This window comes from Pimephales promelas, chromosome 24, assembly GCF_988280905.1.
Source record: "Pimephales promelas chromosome 24, fPimPro1.hap1.1, whole genome shotgun sequence".
Classification (NCBI taxonomy): domain Eukaryota; kingdom Metazoa; phylum Chordata; class Actinopteri; order Cypriniformes; family Leuciscidae; genus Pimephales; species Pimephales promelas.
Genome location: NC_142792.1, coordinates 24,876,954 through 24,900,159, shown reverse-complemented (window position 1 = coordinate 24,900,159; position 23,206 = coordinate 24,876,954). Strand labels below are relative to the sequence as shown.

Sequence of the window (23,206 nt, the reverse complement as noted above, 5' to 3'; positions counted from 1 at the left end):
TAGATCAACTTCAGATGCTACTTTACAATGGAGCTTGACAGATGTAAAAGTCACAACAGATCTTTCCTTTGGTGCACAGTTTGTCTTTAAATTTAAAATGATACAAAAAAGTTTGATTTAAAACATATATTCCAGTTACTGGCTGTTTTATTTGCTCACTAAAGCCCTTTAAAAGAATAACAATTTTAGACAGAAGCAGTAAAAAGTTGAGATGTAGTAGCAGGATATTTTTTTTATTATTTCATTAGTGATCAGGTGTTGACATGACTTTAAAGGGGTCATTATGCAGCTGTTTGTGCATGTATAAGATCTGCAGATTTACAAAGCTCAGTGTCAAACCGAAAGAGATACTCTTTGTGAAAGTTAAAGGTATAGCGGAGGATCTTTCCGAATTTTAGAGAAGACCCGCCCTCTCCAATTTTTTAAAAAAATGCACATGCACAAACACAACACTCTTGCTCCCGAGAGGGAACGTCTATTACGCCTTGCGCAATTATGTTGCAAATTCTAAACTAACTCAAAAATATTCATAAAAAAGACAACATGTCAAATATTTACTTATTATACTGATCGATTGAGTGACCGAGGACTCAAGACATGATGTGCAACCCTGTATCACACGAAATACGTTCTGAGGAAACTATTTTGCAAATCGCAATTACGTTACATGGCAACATATAAGCAGTGCTATTACGTTGGTCCTTAACCTAATATCACTCATTGTTAATACGTTATTTTTATACATAGTTGCATATGGAGAAGTAGCTTGTTGCATTTGTGTAATAATAAACACACAAGGTTTTAGAATATGCACACAAGATTTTAGAATATTTCAGCGTGATACCATTTACCATTTTGGTCAAAAGGCTACTTTAGACAAATTGAGATGTTTACCGTGTCTATGTGGTGCATGACTCGTGCCAGGGCTAGCATTGTAGCTTGCATTAACTTTTACTAGTGATTTTAAATGGATTTCTCCAAATAGCATGACAAACTTTACCTGTCTGGTAGAATCTTCGCGACTGCGGCATCCGTGAGAAGCCCAACCTGTGCTTTTAGCGCACGCCAGCGTGTGATATTAACCCAAAATCTCTCTGGTCTTGTTTCTATATTCTATGGCCTTTCTCTTCTTATCATACACTTCGTATACATTTTTTCTCTTTCGACCCTCAGCCATTTTCAAAGGAATGGCTGAAACCGTAACTCCGACATAATACACCTGAAAGTGAAAACTACATAGGGATGAGCACGTAGCCTACGACGGCCTTACGTAAACATATCACCAGAATGATTGACACTTAGGTGGACCAATAGTATAGACTACCCACCCGGAAAAAGAAAATCCTCCACTATACCTTTAAGACTCAGTCACACCTTCCTAAAACGCTTCGTTCAAACACTCCTCCACAAATCTGAGTCAGTATGTGGGGGCAGAGTTTAAACTGTATAGCAAAGAAAGAAGGGTAACTCTCGCTGTATTATTGTTGCCGACGGCATGCTGTTTTTTATTGTGAAAGCCAAACTACTTTGTTTAGCCTTCAAAAAGAGGACATAATTAGGACATAAAAAGTCCAATTTTCAGAGGACTGTTTCCAGAACCTGAGAGTCGCTACAAGGTCACAGACACAGCCTGTAAGTTTGTTTACATATTTTAAGAATTTGATACTGACTATTATTAAAACGTGAGTTTTGAACAAGTAATTATCAGTAATGAGTAGTTCTGTCCTAAATAAAATAAAATCTTACCAATCTGACATGTTCTGGTCTGGTTGATTGATTTTACTAATATGGTAAGTGGTGTCGGTGACATTTCCGTCACACGCTTAAGTTTCTCGAGCCAATCACAATGCACTGAATCGCTGGCCAATCAGAGCACAGCACGCTTTTCAGAACGATGAGCTTTGTAAAAATCGGCGTGTTTCAGAAAAGCGGGGCACAGAGGAGCAACAATAATGTATAGTACGTTTAAAATGAGACTTTTTTTAAAACCTAAAACCACAAATACACAAAATAATGTTCTTTTGATAAACTATCATATGACCCCTTTAATATTGCTTTGTTCAATTAGTATTTAGTGCCATTTGTGTTCAGGAATGTTAATATGTCAGTGTAATAAAATTGTTTTTAAGTGATGATGTAATAATAACAACTACCAACCAGTAAACATGAAAAATGTATCTACACCATTTTGTGTATAGGGTGTGTGTGTGCTTATGTTTCCTAGTGTCTTAGATTGTCATAAAAGCTGTGAAAATCCTTTGGTATGACCTCCTTGAGGTCTTGGAGGTGTCTGTATTTCATCTCCCTTATCTTTAGGCTCTCTGTATAGAGTGGAGTGACTGCAAGTGAGGCGGAGGTGGAGCGTTGTAGTTGCTGCTTTGAAAATGGAGTCCAATCAGCCGAGTGCTGGATCTTGAAGTCCATCTTGCCATTAGTGTTGTACCTAATAATGTAAAAAGAGAAAACATTTACAGTTTGAATAACACCACCACCATTTGAAGGACCTACATTATCATTATAGTTTGTTTTGTATGTTACCTGTTTCTCAAAAACTCACATTTGCTCACATCAAAAATACATGATGTTGGTTTGAAAGTTACAGTACCTGATTGCACTGATATCATGGACAGATGGGTCACCGAGTTTGACCCCTGGGTGGATAGACTTGCAGAGCCTGAGTTTGGTGAAGTCTTGGAAGAAGTTATGGTCCACATATTTGACTTTATACATGTTGGGCCTGGACCGCGCTTTTTTCATCAGAGCAACATATTGAGCTGGGACATAAATTTCCTGGTTTCTCAGACGTCTCTCGATGACACTGTGCACTGAGTCACATTCCATCTCTGTGTGGCCCTTCTCCAGGAACTTCTGAATGACTACTTTCTTCTTCTCAGTGGAAAACTTCAGAAGAGCATTGGCCAACACAGAATTGCGGGTTTGGTCCTCACACCCATCAGACCACAAAATGTACTTCGTATGCTCCTTATGCTCAGAGAGGAAATCAGTGACACAGGATGCAAACTCACTGGCAGAAAGAGCTCCCTCACCTTCATGCCAGACATAGCAAGTAGTGTCGTCAGTAGATATATTATAAATCGCAAAGTTGTGGACGGCGAGTTTTGCCTTATAGTAAAGAGCCGACACATTCGATCTGGGGCAGAGGAGGAGGGCTTGCAAATCCATGCAGACAACCATAGTCTTGTCACTCGCATCATTTTTGTCCTGCAATTTTTCTGCAAAGGCCTCTTCCTTTTTAAGACAGTGCATCTTCCACTCATTGTCTGGCAAGTTACCAGCCTTGAAGGAGCAGCAAGTGTTACACTGGTCCTTCTTTGGATGATAAAGACTCAGGTTCTGTTGCTTAAATTCTTCTAAGAGCATCTGCCTTGAGAAGGGTCTCAGCATCTTTTCCTCAGCAGCACGATGGTAGACTTTATACAGGTTCAACATGGACTGAAAGACAGGCTCCAGATACTGTTTCGATGTTGACGACCTGCAGAAGTGGGAATGCACCTTAGGGAGATTCTGTAGAAAACTCTTCATGAACTCATGAGCCTCATGTCTGTGGTATGATGCTGCATTCTGCTGTGTATTTCCCGTGTCTTGCGCCCAGTTAAGGGCAGACCATGCCCCTATTCCAAGTGTTGCCAAAAACAAACTCTTGCAAACCCTCCTTCTCTGTCCATCAACTTTTAAAGAGAAAATAAGAGTTGATGACCTTCTTGAATTGTCAGACCCCCTTCTCCTCTTTACAGGGACGACGTCTACCAAACCACGTACATACATTTTTTTCTGTTCCCAGTTCATGTTCTCCCAAAAACATTTAAAAATGTTCTCCCTGTCTGCTTCTCCAATTGTACTGCAGTGAAGCTTGGAGGATTTTACACATGCAGCCGACTGACATCTGGGTCCCATCACCCGGGGCTCAATGTGAACCACTTCTTTCCTGCTTATCCCAACATAGGGTTGTCCCATCATTCTTCTCTTTTTCTGCGCATACTTCCATTGGCTTTTACACTTCCTCTTTCTTCCTCCAATGGTATCATCCTCAGTGTCATCACAGGAATCTTAAAAAAATAAATAAAAATAAACATTTAGTGTGTATTCTGCTGTGAAATATGCCCATCTATCCATTAAACACTAATTACCACTCATTATAAAACGGTTAGTTCGAATCCTTGATTCTGATTGGTCAAGAGCTGTGCTTTATTAATGATAAAACACGGCTACGACCGCCTCACCCAACGGTTCTATTGATGGCTGTGCAACACTGTGGTTCTGTGTTGTTTTTATTTGAGCTTTCATGCATTTTTGCAAATTGGAACGTTGTTGCTGTTCACGCTCAGGGACTATTTTTTTTCTAGCGGAAGGACGGCTTTTAGTGATTTTACTTCAAGAAAGATTTTACTTCAATCAGAGAAGGGCGAGAGGCCGGTGCCGTGATTGATGATGAGCGACACCTGCACAACGCACCGGTCTCGTATCTCTCAAGGAACAGAAGCAAAAAAGGAGGAGTGACGACAGTGAAGGAAGAGAGAGGACCAGGCCTGAACTTTATGTTGTGTTTTATTACGTGTGGCGGCAGTCGTCCATGAGGGACTGCTGCATTTACTTTCGTTATGTTGTTTTATTGATTTTACGTTATTACGTTTGCCATTTCCCACCGCCTCATTCCCATAACAATGAACTGCGTTACAATGATCATGTTAGTTGGTCTGTAACACAACACCATGTTAGTTTGCTCCGTAATTAAGATAATCAGATCTGATGGTTTTACAACACATAAATTCATCACTTCTACCAAAATACATAAAAGTAAGTGGCCAGTGAACACTGAATGGTTCTGATATATGACTAAGGGTGTCACCTACCGAAATTAATTCACAATCTCGAACTTCAAATTAAAAAATTAAATTTGTCGATGCCGTCACGTCCGGTCGGTGTGCCAAGCGTAAAAAAAAAAATGCACGTTGAAGTGCTGCGAGTCTACGGTCTAGGGCTGCAACAAACGATTCTTTTGATAATCGATTAATCTAATGATTATTTAGACCGATTAATCGACTAATCGTCGATTATTTTGCCGGCTAATCAGTAAGTTTGGAATGATTATTCAGCTTTTTCAATTAGTTAAAACATTGAGTTATACATAATATAAAAAAAAGAAAATGAGTTCAGGTTTTGAAATAGTTGTTTTAATGAACTTTGAGCCAGCTAAACAGGTCATTATCTTTAAGTTTTCAGATCTTAAAGTCCAACTTAAATCACATACAAATGCTCTCAAAGCATCGTTTAATAGGCCCACTGCTTTTCATAGAACTGAAACTGAAAAAGGGTAATTTACTTCATGACACAAAAATGGTAAAATATTAATCTGCAAACCATTATTATAAATATAAAATTACAATCTTTTTTTACATGACAATTGAGCTGACAGAGATGTTCTCATTCACCTTTTAATACAGTATGAAAAAGAAAAAGTAACTGCCATGACATTATTCCGAACATCTCCTTTTGTAAGTCTTCATGATTATGGAACAAAATACAGGCAAGTGATAAGACTATAATACCTAATAGTGTTACAATAATGAAAACAGCCCTGACTCCTAAGCTCGATCAAGCTTTATTCTATGCAAAATAAATCATCACATTACTGTAATTATTTTATTATTGATAATATTATTACTATTATAAGTAGTATTGCATTATCTAATAAAGAGATTTATGTTACCACCACTAGTTAATTAACGTTAGCTCCAGGTGGAGAACACTCAATTCTCAACGGCTCCTCTTTTGCCGGGATGTTTCCTCTTTAAGTGCTCCAACATGCATGTTGTGCTCCAGTTAAAAGCAAGTTCCGCCTTGCATGTATTGCACATGACAGCATTGTTGGTTTTAAGTTTTGTGAAACTTTCCCAAACCTTGCTAGTTCGGATTCGTTTGCCCTCCGTCATAATTCGCGCTGTTTTTTCTTTTTCCGCAATAGAAGTCCTGCCCCTCCGCTTCCAGCTCATGGGAACTTATTTTCAGAAAAAATATGTGTGGTAGTCAATGGCGAGAGACAACTTATCTTTTTATTCCGTCTGACCTGTCCCCTGAATTACACATTTGATGTTTATCAATTTAAAAGATAATTCTGAAAGTCAAAAATGTCCCAGTTTGTCATAAAACAGAAGAGTAACATTTAGTTTTATGTGAAAATCGCTCAATGAACTACATCTCCCAAGGAAGCGAAACAACGAGCAAGATCCGCTGCTCGTGTGTGTGCAGTCTGATACAAAACACTCAGGTATGACGGCGTAACGTCACGATTATAACGTAAGACTATAGAAACAATGACAGACATTAGCCTCAGTAAAGTTAGCTTCATTCATTGAGAAAATGTGCGCCTTTGGGGTTTGTAGTCTTTGTAATTACGTATTTTCACAGCCTTATACCTCAGAGGTTTCACATCAAACGGCGACTTTCTTTACTTTAAAATCTTCTAAATTGACAAACATCATATGTGTAATTCAGGGCACAATTTTAACGAGATCAAAATATTATTTGTCTCTCGCCATTGACTACCATACAATATTTTTCCGAAATAAGGTCCCATGGTGGTCGACAGGAAGGGGAGGGACTTAGGCTCTCTATAGCATTTGTAAACGGCTGCATTACACTCTAGCGCCACAGTGCCGTAGCGGTCAAATTGTGATATTGCACGGCTGCACGCCCTTACATTAGGTCAAGTGAGATCAAACGACTACTCGACAACAACGATATTTGTCGACAATTTCGACTAATCGTTTCAGCCCTACTATGGTCAACTAGGGCTGGGCGATATGGCCAAAAAAATTATCACAATATTTTTTTTATATCAGTTGATATCGATAATGATCACGATAAATGTCACATTTTTATTTATTTCAAGTTCTAAGGCAGATTTTAGCTCCCAAGTGAAAGTTGAGCGTTAATTGTGGTTTTAAACTAGTCTTTATTGTCAGATAATATCATGACAAATAGGTGAACAAACATTTCACAAATCTCAGGTGGAACATTCACACATTTGTCATATTTCCTTACAATAAATTTCTTAATAGAAATATGCATTTCTTATTTTCTACATGTGCTAATGGGGGATATTGTTTAAAATTTTTGAAACAGGTTTTTGTTGCCTGACTTCAATATGGCACGTATCTTCAACACAGTTTGCAGTGCAGTATTGCAGTATTAATATTACATGTTTCTCAAAACGCATATTTGACAGTGAGTTGACAGTAGTATTAGCTTGAGTTAGGATACAGATTTAAAGAGTTTTTAAGGAGTTAAATTTATGTTCATTAACAAAATCAGTAACATCTGTAAAAAAATTAACTACCTCAACTTTATTTGGTAAAGTGTAATATATCTGAGTTTTAGTAAAATTAACCATTGGTCATGTATCCAGTATCATGCATTTAGATCATGATAACCACAGATTAAGCCAGGCATAGCCCTACAGCACCTTACTATCATGGCAAAATGCAACTTTATGGTTTTTGGTATTTGTATGAAAAACAGTGGCGCAAATATATTATTAAATACTGTAATTATATTCCATTAGTCCTTTAATACATTGTCTACATTAATAATATAATACAATTCAATATGTATATCCCACATTTCATGGTGCAGTTAATATTACTAGGCTAACATAACAGTAAATCTGGTAATAGTAAATGATTGGAATTTGTAGACGGAAAAGCTTTCTGACTGCATCGTTGCGCACAATGGCCCTCATTTATCAAAAGTGCGTATACCAAATTTCCAGCCTACACCTTGCGTACACCCAAAACCACGGTGACTTTGAGATTTATCAATATGGACGTTGGAGTACGGCACGACTGACAAAATAATAAAAAATACAGTCTTCTTCTTTTAAATGATAATAATAATACAAATAATAATAACGACATCCTTCTTCTAAATAACAATAAGCGTAGGGCTGGGCGATAAAACGATAACGATAATTATCGCGATATAATTTTCCTCGATAAAACGATATCAAGAGGTCGACAAATGTTCGATAATATTTATGCGTCGAAAAAGCGGAACGAAACTCATTTAAACCGTGCGGAGCATTTATCCGCTCGGCTCAAAGTCCAAACGGCAGTGCATTGAGCGGAGCGCGAGCTCACACAGACGCGCCTCTGATCGTTTTGCTCACGAGATCCAGTGAGAAGCACTTGAGTTCAGCGAAGAACACAAATGTCAAGTTTAAACCAGTTTAAAGGCAGATTAAACACCGCTGACAAAAAGGAGAAACACTGCATGCAACGATACAGTCAGAATCTAAATTGATACTGAATCCATTTAGCCTACCATGGATTTACTGTAAGGTTAGCCTGGTAATATTAACTGCACCATGAAATGTGGGATATACATATTGAATTGTATAATATTATTAATGTTGACAATGTATTATGACTAATGGAATATAAGTACAGTATTTAATAATGTATTTAGCTGTCAGGCTATTGCTTTTCATTCAAAAAATACAGAAAACAAAGTTATGCCATGATAGTGAGGAGCTAAGTTATAGGCTATACCTGGTTTTATCTGTGGTTATCATGATCTAAATGCATGATACTGAATGACCAATGGTTAATTTGAATGCAACTCAAACAGTCAGAATATTACTTTTTACCAAATAAAAATGTGGTTGTTGCATAAGAAAAAAAAGGAAAAAAAAACAGATGTTACTGAACATAAATTTAAAGAGTAGTTTAAAAACACAATTAACACTCTGGTTTATACAACTTTGTTGCAAAAATCTGCCTTCACATCACATCATCATCACTATTATAAATGTGACGTGATTCGAAATTGAATGCTAATTTCAAAAGACGTGCTGTAAAATAATGCATTGTGATAGGTCATTTCGGCTCCACGTCGGAGAAGTTTCTCTTCTTTGCCGTCTTCCGTGTGTCCATGGCGTAAAATGAGGGCGTGGGGGGAGCGGAGACTTGAATATTTAGGGGCGTGTTATTCTAATGACATTTTTGGCCGCGGGATTTATCAAGGGCAGGTATTGCGTACACCTGGATTTCAAAGGTACGCAGAGCTTCATAAATCAGGCGGTGAGAGTAGTGTAAGCTAGGGATGCACGATGATATCGGGACAACATCGGTATCGGCCGATAAAAGCTTAAAATGACCATCATCGGCATCGGCCGATATGAATATTTCTGCCGATGAGCCTTGCCGATTGGATGGTGTGTTTCCTATGCGCACGTGACGACCATGAACGAAGCATGAGCGCCAGCAACTTAAACTTCCAACTAGGGGTGTGCGTGTGTCTCACGGTTTTTGATCGTGGACGATTAAAATTGCTCCACTATCTGCTTTTGAAGAAAAATTACAATAGGCTATCGTGCATTCTATCAGTTCAATTCGGGTACCTTCATCTCAACATACTGTACAACGCGATGTACATTCACATCACATGTAAACGCAGAGGTATAGTTACACTCACGGGACACCGCAATTCACAAAAGTCCATTATAGTTCATATCAGCATCACACTTTTTTTCTCTTTGTTTTTATCTTGCCCTCCTAAAGTTGGCTTTTTAAAATTTACTAAAGGCTACAATTTATACAATTTATATTATATCCTGTGCCTAACATGATGAAAACAGCTTTGTTCATGTTTCTTGTCCCCTCACAATGACAGTAGCCTAAACTACGTTACATAGGCCTATTTTCAGTTCAAAATGGCGAAATTAGACAAAAACTATATTAGTTTGACAAATTATTTTTTGTCATTCGTTTAACATTTATGACCTAAAAAAACTGTCAAATATATAAAGTTAATTTTAGCTACTTACATCTTATCTCGCACTTGACCAGACACTGAACCATCGAGTTGTACTGTTAACATTTGCGCTCAGCGTCTGTGAACATAAAGCCCGCCTACTTTGATTTGATTGGTCATCTCAAATATTCTGACATTGACGAGCGGTGACAGGCCAATGAGGCTCAGAACCAGAACACACACACACACACCCTGTCCTCAGTTTCTGACGTTCTCTCTGCTCGGCGTCGCTGCGGATTGAAGATTAAGAACGCACTGAATCGGATTATAACAAGAAGTTTGATGATTGATTTTCATTAGGCTATTTTTAGTGCCCCCTCAGCACTTGTGCCCTACACACATGCGCGATGGTGGCCCAGATAGCAAACTGACATTGAATCAACGTGGAAATATGACATCGAAACAACGTTGATCTGACATTGTTTTGCTCATCGAATTAACGTTGAACCAACATCAGACGCGTCATTCTGTCAAAACTAACGGAAAATCAACTTGAAATCAACGCGTTGTGTCAACGTTATGAAAGCAAACCAATTTCCGATTTCATTTAGCTTTGAAGAATGCCGCGTCTGACGTTGGTTCAACGTTAATTCGATGAGCAAAATCAACGTTGTTTCAATGTCATGAGAGACGTCGTTTCCACGTTGATTCAATGTCAGTTTGCTGTCTGGGGGGAGCGGCGGCGCTGCTTGTAACATGAAATCCGGTGCGCTTGCGGCATTCTGAAAAGTTTTCATACGGCTTTTATTTAGTCTCAAATCTCGCGCATAGGATACGAGAGCAAAAAAACTGTATACACAGACAGAATGCCACGCGTGGGTGCGTTTCTGCACAGTGAGCGCGCTCGATGCCATCCTCGCGCGCAGCCCCTTGACGGCCACGAGCTAGTGGAAGAAACACTACTGGTTCACACTTGCGCGCATACTGATGTTTTGGCGCGCAGTGTTCTGATTTGCTTATTTCCTATTTGTTTGGTGGAGGCAATCCAAATAAATGTTGGTGAAATAATCCCCCCCCCTCTTCGGATCTGCACGATTCACACAAGTCACCCAAACTGACGTGAAAAAAGCGTGAGGCGCCGAAAAGCGCGCTGTTTGCACCCTGAAAACTTCAATTTCTGCATCCGAGAAATCTTTCTTTTTCATTCGCATTCATGTTATTATATGCCTATATATAGATGTCAGTCGGATATAATGGGCGGGATTTATGGTAATTGAGAATGAACGTGCACGCGCATCACATTTACGACTGGTTGGAATTCATTAACACACACACACACACATTTCACCATCACATCTGACGTTTACGAAGTATTTGTGAATCAGGAGAAGAGTTTTCGGGAAGGTCTCTTTACGCTCAAATCACTCTCATATTTACTCGTCTCGTATATTTACGAATGTTTCATGAATGAGACCCAATGTTTCTCCTGTTTGTCAGCGCTGTTTCATCTGCCTTTAAACTGGTTTTGTGTTCTTCGCTGCATTCAAGCTCTTCTCAAGCTCTTAGCACGGCCGTTTAGACTTTGAGCCAAGTGGATAAATGGTCTGTGTGGCAAATGAGTTTCGTTTCGCTTTTTTCCCGAATAAAAATTATCGGACATGTATCAAACTCTTGATATTGTTTTATCGAGGAAAAATTATATCGCGATAATCATCATTATCGTTTTATCGCCCAGCCCCATGGTCAACCTCCTCGAACTTAGCTACACCCATTCAAAAGATACTGGAGACCCATCGAGAGAACTTGAACCCCCTCCTCTTTCATTTAAGTTGCAAGTGTGGAAGTTTTTTGGATTTCCAGTGAGTTATGTTGATCTTAAGTGTGTGCTTTACGTGTAAGCGAGCAAGAGCGAGCGTGCAGGCTGAGCCAGAAAAAACTGTGCTCCAAACCGTATTGCACACACGGCAGAGAGGGAGAGAGCAAGAGACCTAATGTGCCTAACGAAGCGCATGTAAGACAGAGAGCATCCTGATTGGCCGGTTTCGGCTTTAAAAATAAAGTAGAAATCGAGAATCGAACCTTAGAATAAAAAATTTAATCAAATCAAGGATTTGAAGAATCCTGTCACCCCTCAAATGTGACAAGCGTCAAATTTAAGCGTGTCTGTCTCTGGCTCAGTGCTAGCCAAATCGCATCTGAATTTAGCAGTTGATCACGTGATGCACTGAACGCTCTAATCAGACCAGTGAGAACACAAAGGGTTGAGCAAGATTTAAGTTATCTAGCTAAACAGATAACGGTCCTGTAATCTGTGTTATACAACACTGATATTACAAAATCTTATTTCTGCTGATAACAATCTTAAAGCCCCCTGAAATAAAAAAAATATGTTTTTATGTTAGCCTTAAGGTTATGAATAAGCTGGTGTATTCCAAAACAAAGACAAAATTTGTCGCTCGTGCACCCCGCCTGGAACAGCCTTTCCTCGGCTAGTCATTCTGATGTTTCCCGCTGACTCTGACGTATTTGTAGTGATGAAACATGATATATAATTCGTCTTGTGTGGACCTAACAGGCGATCTTTGGTCTCGTGAATCTATAATTCATTCCCTGCCCAATAGTTTTGGCAGAAGGCTAAGTGAAGCTTCATATATTTGAGCGCTGAATTTGTATATTTGACAGAATTGTTTGCTTTATGTTATTAAAGCTTTACTGTTTTTGTACCTTTTACTTATACTTGTATAATGGCTATTATTGATAAAACTGAAATTCAACAAAAAGAGATAGTTTTTAAGAGATAGTTATTTTTTATTTTATTACAAGATCTATCTTATATATATATATCTATAATGTTGTTTATTGCAACATTTGTACCAATGCGATATGCAATACATTACATATTACCTGGAATATGTTTCATATTTTAAAATTTAAACGAAAAGAGGCAGGGTTGTGTTTTATATTTAGTTTTGTTATAAATATATACCGAACATACATGCAGTAGGCTATGCGTTGCCTGATACGTTGCCTTTTGTATAGTTAGGCTAAGTGATAGAAATGATTGTTTTTCATGGTTTCCAATTCAGAAGTTGATATTGGATTTAATGTTACACAAAATTTGCCTGGTATGACCTCAACATGTCTGACCACTTGAAGCAAACTGCTCCATGCAAAAAAAAAACAAAAAAAAAAACGCTTTAATCAAGATACCTGAATGACATTATTCAAAAATAGGATTAATTTCTGTACAGCTGGACATTTTAGGAAAGATCAAACGACTGAGTTCAGCTTTAAGAATGAAACCAACCTGATTGTGTCTCAGTTTCTTGTTTCACACTGAATGTTTCTTCAATTTTCATGTCTCCACTCTCCTCTTTAATAAACGCCATCTTTGTTTGTTCCTCGGTATCTTCTTGTTTCACACTGCTCGCTTCGTCAATCTTCATTTCACCACTCTCCTCTTTAATAAACGCCATCTGAAGTGGATCTCAGTTGCTTCAACAGGAGTTTTTCTGTGTATTTGGACATATTGTCATGTTTAACAATGAGAACAATTGACAAAACGTAACATCCAAACTAAATATCTGTGTTTATCTCAATCAGCTCCCTAGTTTAGCAGGCAGAGTGATGGTTAATGGCCTGATTAGTCAAACAACAAAAAACACTCAGTGTTGCAAGTTAATAAAAGAACAAAATATAGTATGTCATTTACATTTAGTATTTAATTGTAGATTACACTTAAAGAAAAACATTCGCAGTTTGTTTGTTAAAGTTGTCATTACACACCGTGTTTGTTTTCTCGTTTTACACTGTTTGGTTTTGACCAGCAGACTCGACAGCGCGCGGCCATTCGAGCGATTCGAATCAGTGAATCATTTGGTTCAAATGAGTCGGAGTTTCAAAAAACTCAGTTTCTTCATCACTAGTCTTTGCCAGTAACTAAATTCGCGTTTATGATGTACTTATACACTACATAAAGAGAGAAATGAGACGCACATTTTATGTTACTCGTGAATCATGTGTGAACGCACTTTACTCGCAAAAAACATCTCAAATCAATAACGTTAAATCAAGCATTAGAATGTTACATTAAATAATACATAAACGTTGTGCATCACGTATAAAAACTATAAACTTGACTAAACATTTAAAATTGATTTAAACAACTTAAATGCTTAAAACCACTAACCTTTCTTCAGTCGAATCACAACATATGCAGGTTCGCGGCGCAGCCTTATGACGTCACATTTCCATACCAAAATAAAAGTCGAGTTCACACGGACGAGTTCACATGCAAATCATTTAGCTAAATATTAACCTGATCTATATCAACCTGTCTTATGTATAGTTAGGTAAAGTTTATTATGTTTTCTTTATGATAGGTTAGTTATATTTCTGTATAATTTTGTTATGTTTTTTGGCCTTGGGTCTCTCTGATGGAAAATACCTCTTGAATGATTTTTTTTTTTCAGCTAATCATAACACTTTATTATTATTTTCTTTTGTTTGGGTTGTGGGCCTCTTTGACGAATTCTACTATTTTATTGTTACCCTGTAACAATAAAATCTATCTTCTAAAATGTACTGTAAAATGTATCTTCTAAGTTATTGTGTTTTCCCTGCTACTTTTGGTTTGCCTTTTGTAATTTTCTTTTGTATATTATGTCTTGCCCCTAGGAGACATAATATATTACTTTGTTATGCTAGCAATACAAGTTACAAATTCCATATAGTTCATTCCAAACTCCATTCACAAATGAATCACTCTTTCAAGCCAATTCTGTTCAAAAACTTGATTAAACAAGTTGTCAAATCTGTCTAAATTGTAGAGGAGTACTTGAACTTGGATCGGGTCCATTTTGAATGAACTCGGACTTGTCATGCACTCGGGGGAATTTGTACTTGTAAACGACTTCAGATTTCTACTGACATGTTCAAAGAAATCAAAGTAAAGTTGATTATCATAACCTTTAATACCAACTTAAATCCAAGTAACATTAGGACTAGGCAATCAATACATTTCTGTGAGTGTCATGAGTGATTGGCATGGTAATGGGTATGTCAATGTTGTATGTTTGTTCTTGGTGGATTAGATCTGCTACGCTGCTGCTGCTTTTATTAGGGGCTTTTACATTGAAGGAACCTTTTCATAGTTCCTAGAACTATAGGCGTAAGTTCCCGGTTTTTGGCGTGTTCGCACCGCAGGAACTAGGAAAGATTTTACTTCTAGGAACTCCTTTTGGAGGAACTAAATTAACTATTTCAGAGTCAGTCTAAACCAGCACTATAGGAACTACCAGTGACATTAGTGTTCACTGATTGGCCAAACGCACTCGAAAAACACCAGTGCTTTTAAAGTGCTCGAAACACCAGCGCAAATAAAGTGACCTGAAGTGTGATTCAAAACACCCATGTCACTGTATCACCAAAAATCATCTATCTCAAAATCAAACTCCTCTCACAAAAGCCCATGAGGTCAAGATGTGTTGACTTGACTTTTATACAGATGTGCGATTGTGTGGTCTGTTCCCGAACCTGTCAATCAAACACTGATTCGGCAGACCATGCCACTTGTCGAAACACTTGTGAAACACTCCGAAGATTCATTTAGCCAGAGTCACGTGACATGGGTGTTTTGAATCACACTTCAGGTCAGTGTTTTGAAACATCTGTGCTTCGGGATCTCAATAAGCTTTGGGACATCGGTTTGGCGTCAGCCATCCCTAAGTTTAGATGCATCGATGTGTCCGCAAGAGTATCGATTAATGTGTTTATAAAACTGAGGAAAACAGGATTATGGCAGAGTCTTCCAAATTTATTGTCCTCCCATCTTTGAAACAAAACGTCAATACGTTTAGATGTAATTTTATATATAGTTATGTTTATTTAATATAATTTGAAAAAGAAGCATAAACACAATGAGGGGTGTCTGTTTTGTCTGTTTTTGTGACTAACGTTTCTTTACTATAACCATGGAGTATAAAATTCGATATAAATTCTTGGTATCCCAGACATCAAACTGACATTGAATCAACGTGGAAACGACGTCTCTCATGACATTGAAACAACGTTGATTTTGCTCATCGAATTAACGTTAAACCAACGTCAGACGCGGCATTCTTCAAAGCTAAATGAAAATCGAAAATTGGTTTGCTTTCATAACGTTGAAACAACGCGTTGATTTCAAGTTGATTTTCCGTTAGTTTTGAAAGAATGACGCGTCTGACGTTGGTTCAACGTTAATTCGATGAGCAAAACAATGTCAGATCAACGTTGTTTCGATGTCATATTTCCACGTTGATTCAATGTCAGTTTGCTATCTGGGTTATTACGTGTTTAGTCTATAGGCTTTTTTTAATTAAAGGCTTCCTTACAAGGATCATATATTCATATATGGTTTATTGAATGCGATGGATGGACACTCAAGGATGAAAGTTCAAAGCCTTTGTGTTCAAATGTTTTGACATTTCATTAAAGGAAGTAAAAAGGGACTTTATTTCAGAGAGAGGAGAACATTCTTAAAATGCGATAACAGTGAATGATTCTGGCTTTGTGAAGATTTACCCAGAAGACAAAGTAATAATACTGTATTAACATTCTTAGACTGAAAATTGTATAAAAAAATGTTTAAAAAAATATGATACATTAAGCATGTCTATAGGCATATGAGTTTTTTTTTACAAAATGACATTGCAACTACTTGTCTGGCATACATAATACAGCATTATTATTAGTCTTTTCACGTATAGGGATAATTTTTTATAACATTGCCATTTGTACAAAGAAAAAACTTTCAAACTGATTTATTTTATCCACATTTTAATAATAGAAAAAGGCACTGACTTTTATGTGTAAACAAGAGTACCCTTCCCCTCCCTTAATATTTTAAGCACATCATTGTTCATATCTGGATATGACTTTTATTTTGATTTTGTGATATGACGTCATAAGGTTGCGTCTTGCTTCTAAATCTATTGAGACTGCTGAAGATAGGTTTGTGTTTTTAGCAATTTAAGTATTTTAATGATACAACTGTTCAATCGGCTTTATAGCTTTTACAAGCCATTTAAAATTAATAATTTATTATCGAATGTAACATTGTGATGCCGTATCTAACATTAATGAACGTTATTGTTGTCAGTAAAGCGCATCCATGAGTAACAGAAAAGATGCGTCTCATTTCACCGCTTATATGGTGAATCGATTTATCGTAAACTCGAATTCAGTTACTTCGTAGTGATGTAATCTTAATTTATGACAGAGTGTCCAGAAACACAGAAAAACTCCTGGTGAAGTGACTGAGATCCACAAGACACTATATTATAAATATGGCATTTATTAAAGAGGAGATTGAAGACATGAAGATTGAAGAAACATTCAGTGTGAAACAAGAAAATACTGAGACACAAACAGGTTGGTTTCATTCTCAAAGCTGAATTCAGTCTTTTGATCATTATTAAAATGTCCAGCTCTACAGAAATGATGATTTTGAAGAATGCCATATGAGTGTCCTGATTGAAGCGTTTTTTAATTTTTAACTTAAAGCAGGTTGTGTCATGTGGACAGTAGGGATGTTCATAACCATTAACCGATAGTAAAACTTTTGACTGATTAATACTATCGGTTAAACAGTTTAAAAAGTAATTAAGTAATTTTTCAAGAAATGTGGAAAATGTTTGCTACATGGCTTAAAAAATATGCTACACGAAAAATTGAGCTTTTGAGAATTTTTTATTTTATTACGTTAATGTAAAATACTGGTGAATACAGTGAAATGTTTACAAACTATAAACGCCATGGACCTATAGACCATTTCACAAGATGTAAACAACACTGGTCCAGAAGCACTTCCTGTTTCAGTTTTTTAACACTACATAAAAGCTGGGATAAAATACAACCAACAGAACATTTAAAACTGAATCAAAATGTTAAACAAACTTTAAGATGTTTTAACGTCTTTAAGATGGTTTCTTTACATGTGAAATAAAGAAAACCGTTACATACTGAAACAGGAAGTGCTTCTGGACCAGTGTTGTTTACATCTTGTGAAATGGTCTATCCACAAGTTTCCTACGCCCCATGAGGCCTTGCGTCAAAAGTGGGCGCGACTTCCGGTTGGAAGTAAACAAAGCGCGATTTGACATGCTTGACACTCGTTCATTCAACAGTTGACAGTCATTCAAGTTAAAGCGATCCAACCCAGACAGCAAACTGACATTGAATCAACGTGGAAACGACGTCTCTCCTGACATTGAAACAACGTTGATTTGCTCATCGAATTAACGTTGAACCAACGTCAGACGCGGCATTCTTCAAAGCTAAATGAAATCGAAAATTGGTTTGCTTTCATAACGTTGAAACAACGCGTTGATTTCAAGTTGATTTTCCGTTAGTTTTGAAAGAATGACGCATCTGACGTTGGTTCAACGTTAATTCGATGAGCAAAACAATGTCAGATCAACATTGTTTCGATGTCATATTTCCACGTTGATTCAATGTCAGTTTGCTATCTGGGAAACTAGCTAACGATGTGGGAACACAACCTCAACGAAATTCAAAAGGGTGAAATAACAGTACCTTTACCCTCCACAGTAGTTGATTGGGAGTATTATAATAACATTATTAATAATCAATACTCATCAAGGTATGGTGACAGACAGTTGTGCGAGCTGATAATTAAAATAAAAAAATACACACTTAGTCATTGTGCTTTGGAGTTTATTCAAAATTATAAATGAGTGTGCTGCTTGAATACATTAACTGGCACATTTGGTATTCTGTCAACACAGGCTTTGATCCTGAGTTTAGGTGCAACATCAGTAGAGAACAGCCAAACACATGCTGAGAGAGTTTATAGAATATTAAGAATTTAAACAAATGTACACAGGAAGATTCGTCGTCTTTTGGGAGGTGATGGAAACTACAGTCGTTGGCAGGATCAGAGACGGGCTCTGGCAGGATCACTTTGATTTCGTTTTCAGCTTATGTTCAAAACAATCACGTTTAAGCCACTGAACTAGTTTAGTCCGGTTATACATACAACCGCGAACAGCACACGTTGTCCCTGAACTCCGTAACACCATCTCTCATAAAGATTTGCGTCTTTAAATAGTAAAATAATTCTCCGAAAAACAGCTAGCCTCTTCGCTAATTAACACACAAAATACCATTGGAATGCTACTTCCGCCGCCTCACCGGAAGTTTCACCCACTTTATTTTTTACAGGAGCGCCCCTCGGAAACTTGTGGATAGCTAAAGACAACTTCAGTCTTTTAATGTAACGTACAACCAGCGTTGCGTCATGTCTCTGAATAGGTTCACGCCCACTTCTGGGGGAAAACAAACTTGACTCCCCATAGACTTCAATACAAAATAACAGCAAAAAACAACGTCCGTACACAGCCGACAGGCGTAAATAACTTAAGAAATCACTTGTATAAAACATGTCAAGTAATTATATGTCCACCCTGCCTGCCGTAGAGCATGAAAGATACATACACAAACTTAATTTGGCCAATTTAAAAACACGTCCCTTTATTCTACCAGCGTCAAATTGGTGTAACAACCCCACCCAGTGGCCAAAGGTGTCTTACCCGGACATTGTACCTCATCGAGTCACCAGGTAAGCCCCTGAATTATTTTATTTCGTTTTTTAAAGTACAAAACCTTAATGTATATATTATGAATTTATGATGATGATGGCCTGGGCTAGTTGATTACGGGCATAAAAAAACATATCTTTCACGCTCTATGGCAGGCAGGGTGGACATATAATTACTTGACATGTTTTATATAAGTGATTTCTTAAGTTATTTACACTTGTCGGCTGTGTACGGACGTTGGTTTTTGCCATTATTTTGTATTGAAGTCTATGGGGAGTCTAGTTTGTATTTTATACAGGTGTTACTATAATGATTTTGTTAATGGCAACCAAATATTGATAATGTGGAAGTTACTGCCTTTTGCCTAGGCATGACTTATCACTTTTTGCTGACAATACAAACAGAGTACAGAAACTTGACTCTTGACCACTATTCTAAAGTTAGAGCTCAATATTTTTTATGCAGATAATTTTCATTACTTAAACATCTAATTCCCCAGACTGATCTCATGAAGTAGCGTGTGTATGCCACACCAATTCGTATTTCCATTTTTGGCGTGCTATCAAGACGCATAATTCAGCGTGTTTATGAACGCCGTTGACTTAACGTTATATAAATATATGACTTACCTCAACCCCGTCCCTAAACCTAACCGTCACTGGGGTTAATGGCATTTATGACTGTTCCCTTACCATCCTAGGTAAAAAAAGATATGACTTACCTCAACCCCATCCCTAAACTTAACCGTGACTGGGGTTAATGGCATTTATGACTGGAGATTTGACTGCGTGTACGGACACGCGGAATGACGTGGACGTTAATGGCGTAGACATACACGCATACACGTGGATAGCTCAAAATGCGTAGAGATAACACGCCACTTGACTCGAAAGTGGCGTACGTTTACGCAAAAGTCATGATGTCATGTTGAATTGCCAGATTTGCAGTGTCCTACCTATAATTAATTTGGGTCAATTAAAAAGTCATTTTTCTCAGTTCCAGTTGATATATACCTCTTTCGTCTCAGTGTGTGCACTCAATTGCTCTGGCGCGCTTTGCTCAGACACTTTGATTGCACTTAACTAGCCCAGTTCATTCAATATGGGCCAAGCAGAAAAGCAACCAAACAGCTCCACGTTTTTAACACATTTAAATATAGTTACTCGAGCTAGGATGGTGACACAAAATGAAATGTTGCGCTTTTCTAAGCGTGTAAAATGGATAACTATATTGTATGGCGGAATACCACAGCAAGTGCTTGGGAGCACTTTGACTCGGCGCAACTCGTGAAAAGTCCTCTACCCCCTCTCACTCTCCAAAGTGATGATAAGTCCATAGATAAATATGCGCCGAGTCGAAGTCCTCCCAAGCACTTGCTGTGGAAAAAACGGTGGAGTATCCCTTTAAGGTCTTTTGCTATAGTAAGGGCAGTAGGTCTGAATATTTTGATGTCTACTGCTTTGTGGCATTAACATGTGGTTAAAATTGTATTTATCTTTTTTCCATCTTAGACCTGATGCCTCTGAAAGAGGAGAGTCAAGAACTGAGTGATGTAAAGGAAGAGAAACGTCATGATTTTATAACTGGAGACGATTTTTTGAGTTGCTCCCAGACTGAAAAGACTTCCTCTCAAAAAAGAGCTCAAAAGACTGGAACTAGAAGTCATTTCACCTGCGCTCAGTGTGGAAAGAGTTTCAATCATCATGGAAACCTTAAAGTCCACATGAGAATACACAATGGAGAGAAGCCTTACACCTGCCAACAGTGTGGAAAAGGTTTTACTGAAAAAGGAAACCTTAAAAAACACATGCAAATTCACACTGGAGAGAAGCCTTACAGATGCCCTCAGTGTGAAAAGAGCTTCACTGGAAAAGGAAGTCTTAAAATCCACATGAGAGTTCACTCTGGGGAGAGTCCTTACACCTGCCCTCAGTGTGGAAAGAGTTTTACACATAAATCAACAATTAAAGTCCACATGAGAATTCACACTGGAGAGAAGCCTTATGTGTGCTCTCAGTGTGGAAATAGTTTTACACATCAAGGGTCTCTTAATGACCACATGAGAATTCACACTGGAGAGAAGCCTTTTTCCTGTGATCAGTGTGGAAAGAGTTTCAGACGTAAAGTAAACCTTGATTGCCACACGAGGATTCACTCAATAGAGGACTGTTTTATATGTCATCAGTGTGGAAGTAGTTTCACAGACAGCGATCACCTTAAGAATCATGTAATAACTCACATTGGAGAGAAGCCTTGTGTCATGTGCCATCATTGTGGAAAGACTTGCTCAAGCAAAGCAATCCTCAAGATTCACATGAGAGTTCACACTGGAGAAAAGCCTTTCACCTGCCCTCAGTGTGGAATGAGCTTCACAGTTGAAGGAAACCTAAAGGCTCACATGAGAGTTCACACTGGAGAGAAACCTTTCACTTGTCCTCAATGTGGAAAGAGTTTTACAGTTAAAGCAAACCTAAAGACTCACATGAGGCTTCACACTGGAGAGAAGCCTTTCACATGTCTTCAGTGCGAGAAGAGTTTCACTTATCACACAGAGCTTAAACGTCACTTGCAATATCATACTTGAAAGAAATTGCTGTGTTGCTCAGTGTGATGAGATAAACTGAACAAACTAAAAAATAAACTGAACAATTTCTAAAAATCATCTGCAGATTCAATCTAGAGGGAGTCCACTTGTGATAATATCGTGTAAATATTTTGTCATCACACTAACAGATAAAGTCAGTCAGAGGTGAGACCACCCTATTTAAGTTTTTTTGTGTCTGTGAATACACAAATCCGGCGAAACACGGAAGTAAAGCAGCGCCACCATTACTGCGGGCCTTGCTGCTGCGGAAGTAGCGTGTTATTCTCGTAGGCAGCTATAGCAGATGTTAGATGTTTTTATTTAGTTATTTTGTACATATGTCCAGTGATGCTGGGAAGAGCGTTTTGTGTGATTGGCTGTTTTAACAAGTTTCTCTGTATTGTTACTGACACATTATGGTACGAGTTCGCCTGTGAAAACCTCACGACACCTTTTAATGTGATAAGCTCATTTTATTTTTTTATTTATTTTCCTTTATTTTAACCAGGAAAGTCACATTGAGATATTACTATCTCTTCTTCCAGAGAGACCTGGTCAAGACGGCAGCACAAGAAGTTTCATACACAAAATCACAGAATAAAATACCACAATTTACACATCACAAACAACATGGATAAAAACGAGTTAAGAAAAACAATTGCACTTGTCCTTTAAAACATTGGGCAGGAGACGTTTAAAGGACGTCAGAGTTGGGAGTGCATCTAGATTCAATACATTTTGTAAATCATTCCAACTCCAAGGGGCGTAAAAAGAAAAAGCACTTTTACCAAATTCTGACCGAGCCCTTGGGACTTTTAGCCGGAGATGAGAGCCAGACCTAGTTTGGTAGGTATTTGTGTGATAAATTAAAAGATTTGATATGTAGGAAGGTAACTTACCTAAAAGTGCTTTTACAATAAATAAGTGCATGTGTAGTTTTCTCCTTTGATTTAAAGATGACCAAGCTAAAGAATCATCTGCGATGGTATGCAGTATCTGCTCGTGTAATTCTGACCTTCAATCAATGCCCTGTAATTTAGGTTCTGAAGCTCATCGCATGCCAGATGATTAATAAAATAATCTTGAATACTTGTAAGAACATGTATTTTATTGCTACAACTGGTCGTGGCTGATGGTTATCTGCAACTTGTGAATAGGGTTGCCAACTTCAGAGAAAAATGTGGGACAAGTGTTCTTTACTGGAAAATAAGAGACACTCAAAATATTTGTACTGTATCAAACAGTATAT

General features: G+C 37.8%; 2 protein-coding genes across 2 annotated transcripts; one reads left to right on the top strand and one right to left on the bottom strand.

Moving 5' to 3' along the window:
* Positions 1–212: 212 nt before the first annotated feature.
* Positions 213–14,043, bottom strand: LOC148969271 (uncharacterized). The gene is made up of 4 exons (XM_089126905.1): positions 13,961–14,043; positions 13,079–13,283; positions 2,606–4,067; positions 213–2,443 (listed from the first exon to the last, which is right to left on the bottom strand). Exons 2-4 carry the CDS (start codon positions 13,245–13,247, stop codon positions 2,221–2,223), a joined length of 1,854 nt encoding a protein of 617 aa, XP_088983031.1. The 5' UTR covers positions 13,248–13,283; positions 13,961–14,043; the 3' UTR covers positions 213–2,220.
* A 2,690-nt stretch (positions 14,044–16,733) lies between these two features.
* LOC120485536 (uncharacterized) lies at positions 16,734–22,735 on the top strand. The gene is made up of 2 exons (XM_039681363.2): positions 16,734–17,184; positions 20,885–22,735. Exons 1-2 carry the CDS (start codon positions 17,100–17,102, stop codon positions 21,955–21,957), a joined length of 1,158 nt encoding a protein of 385 aa, XP_039537297.2. The 5' UTR covers positions 16,734–17,099; the 3' UTR covers positions 21,958–22,735.
* Positions 22,736–23,206: the final 471 nt, after the last annotated feature.

Bases quoted from the DNA above. Each gene is read 5' to 3' on its own strand.
- LOC148969271 (XM_089126905.1), bottom strand. From the start codon at position 13,247: ATGGCGTTTATTAAAGAGGAGAGTGGTGAAATGAAGATTGACGAAGCG. The intron at 4,068-13,078 runs GTTGGTTTCATT...TATTTTTTTAAG, and splicing joins AGAAACTGAGACACAATCAG to ATTCCTGTGATGACACTGAG. The intron at 2,444-2,605 runs GTACTGTAACTT...TTACATTATTAG, and splicing joins CATGATATCAGTGCAATCAG to GTACAACACTAATGGCAAGA.
- LOC120485536 (XM_039681363.2), top strand. From the start codon at position 17,100: ATGGCATTTATTAAAGAGGAGATTGAAGACATGAAGATTGAAGAAACA. The intron at 17,185-20,884 runs GTTGGTTTCATT...TTTCCATCTTAG, and splicing joins AAATACTGAGACACAAACAG to ACCTGATGCCTCTGAAAGAG.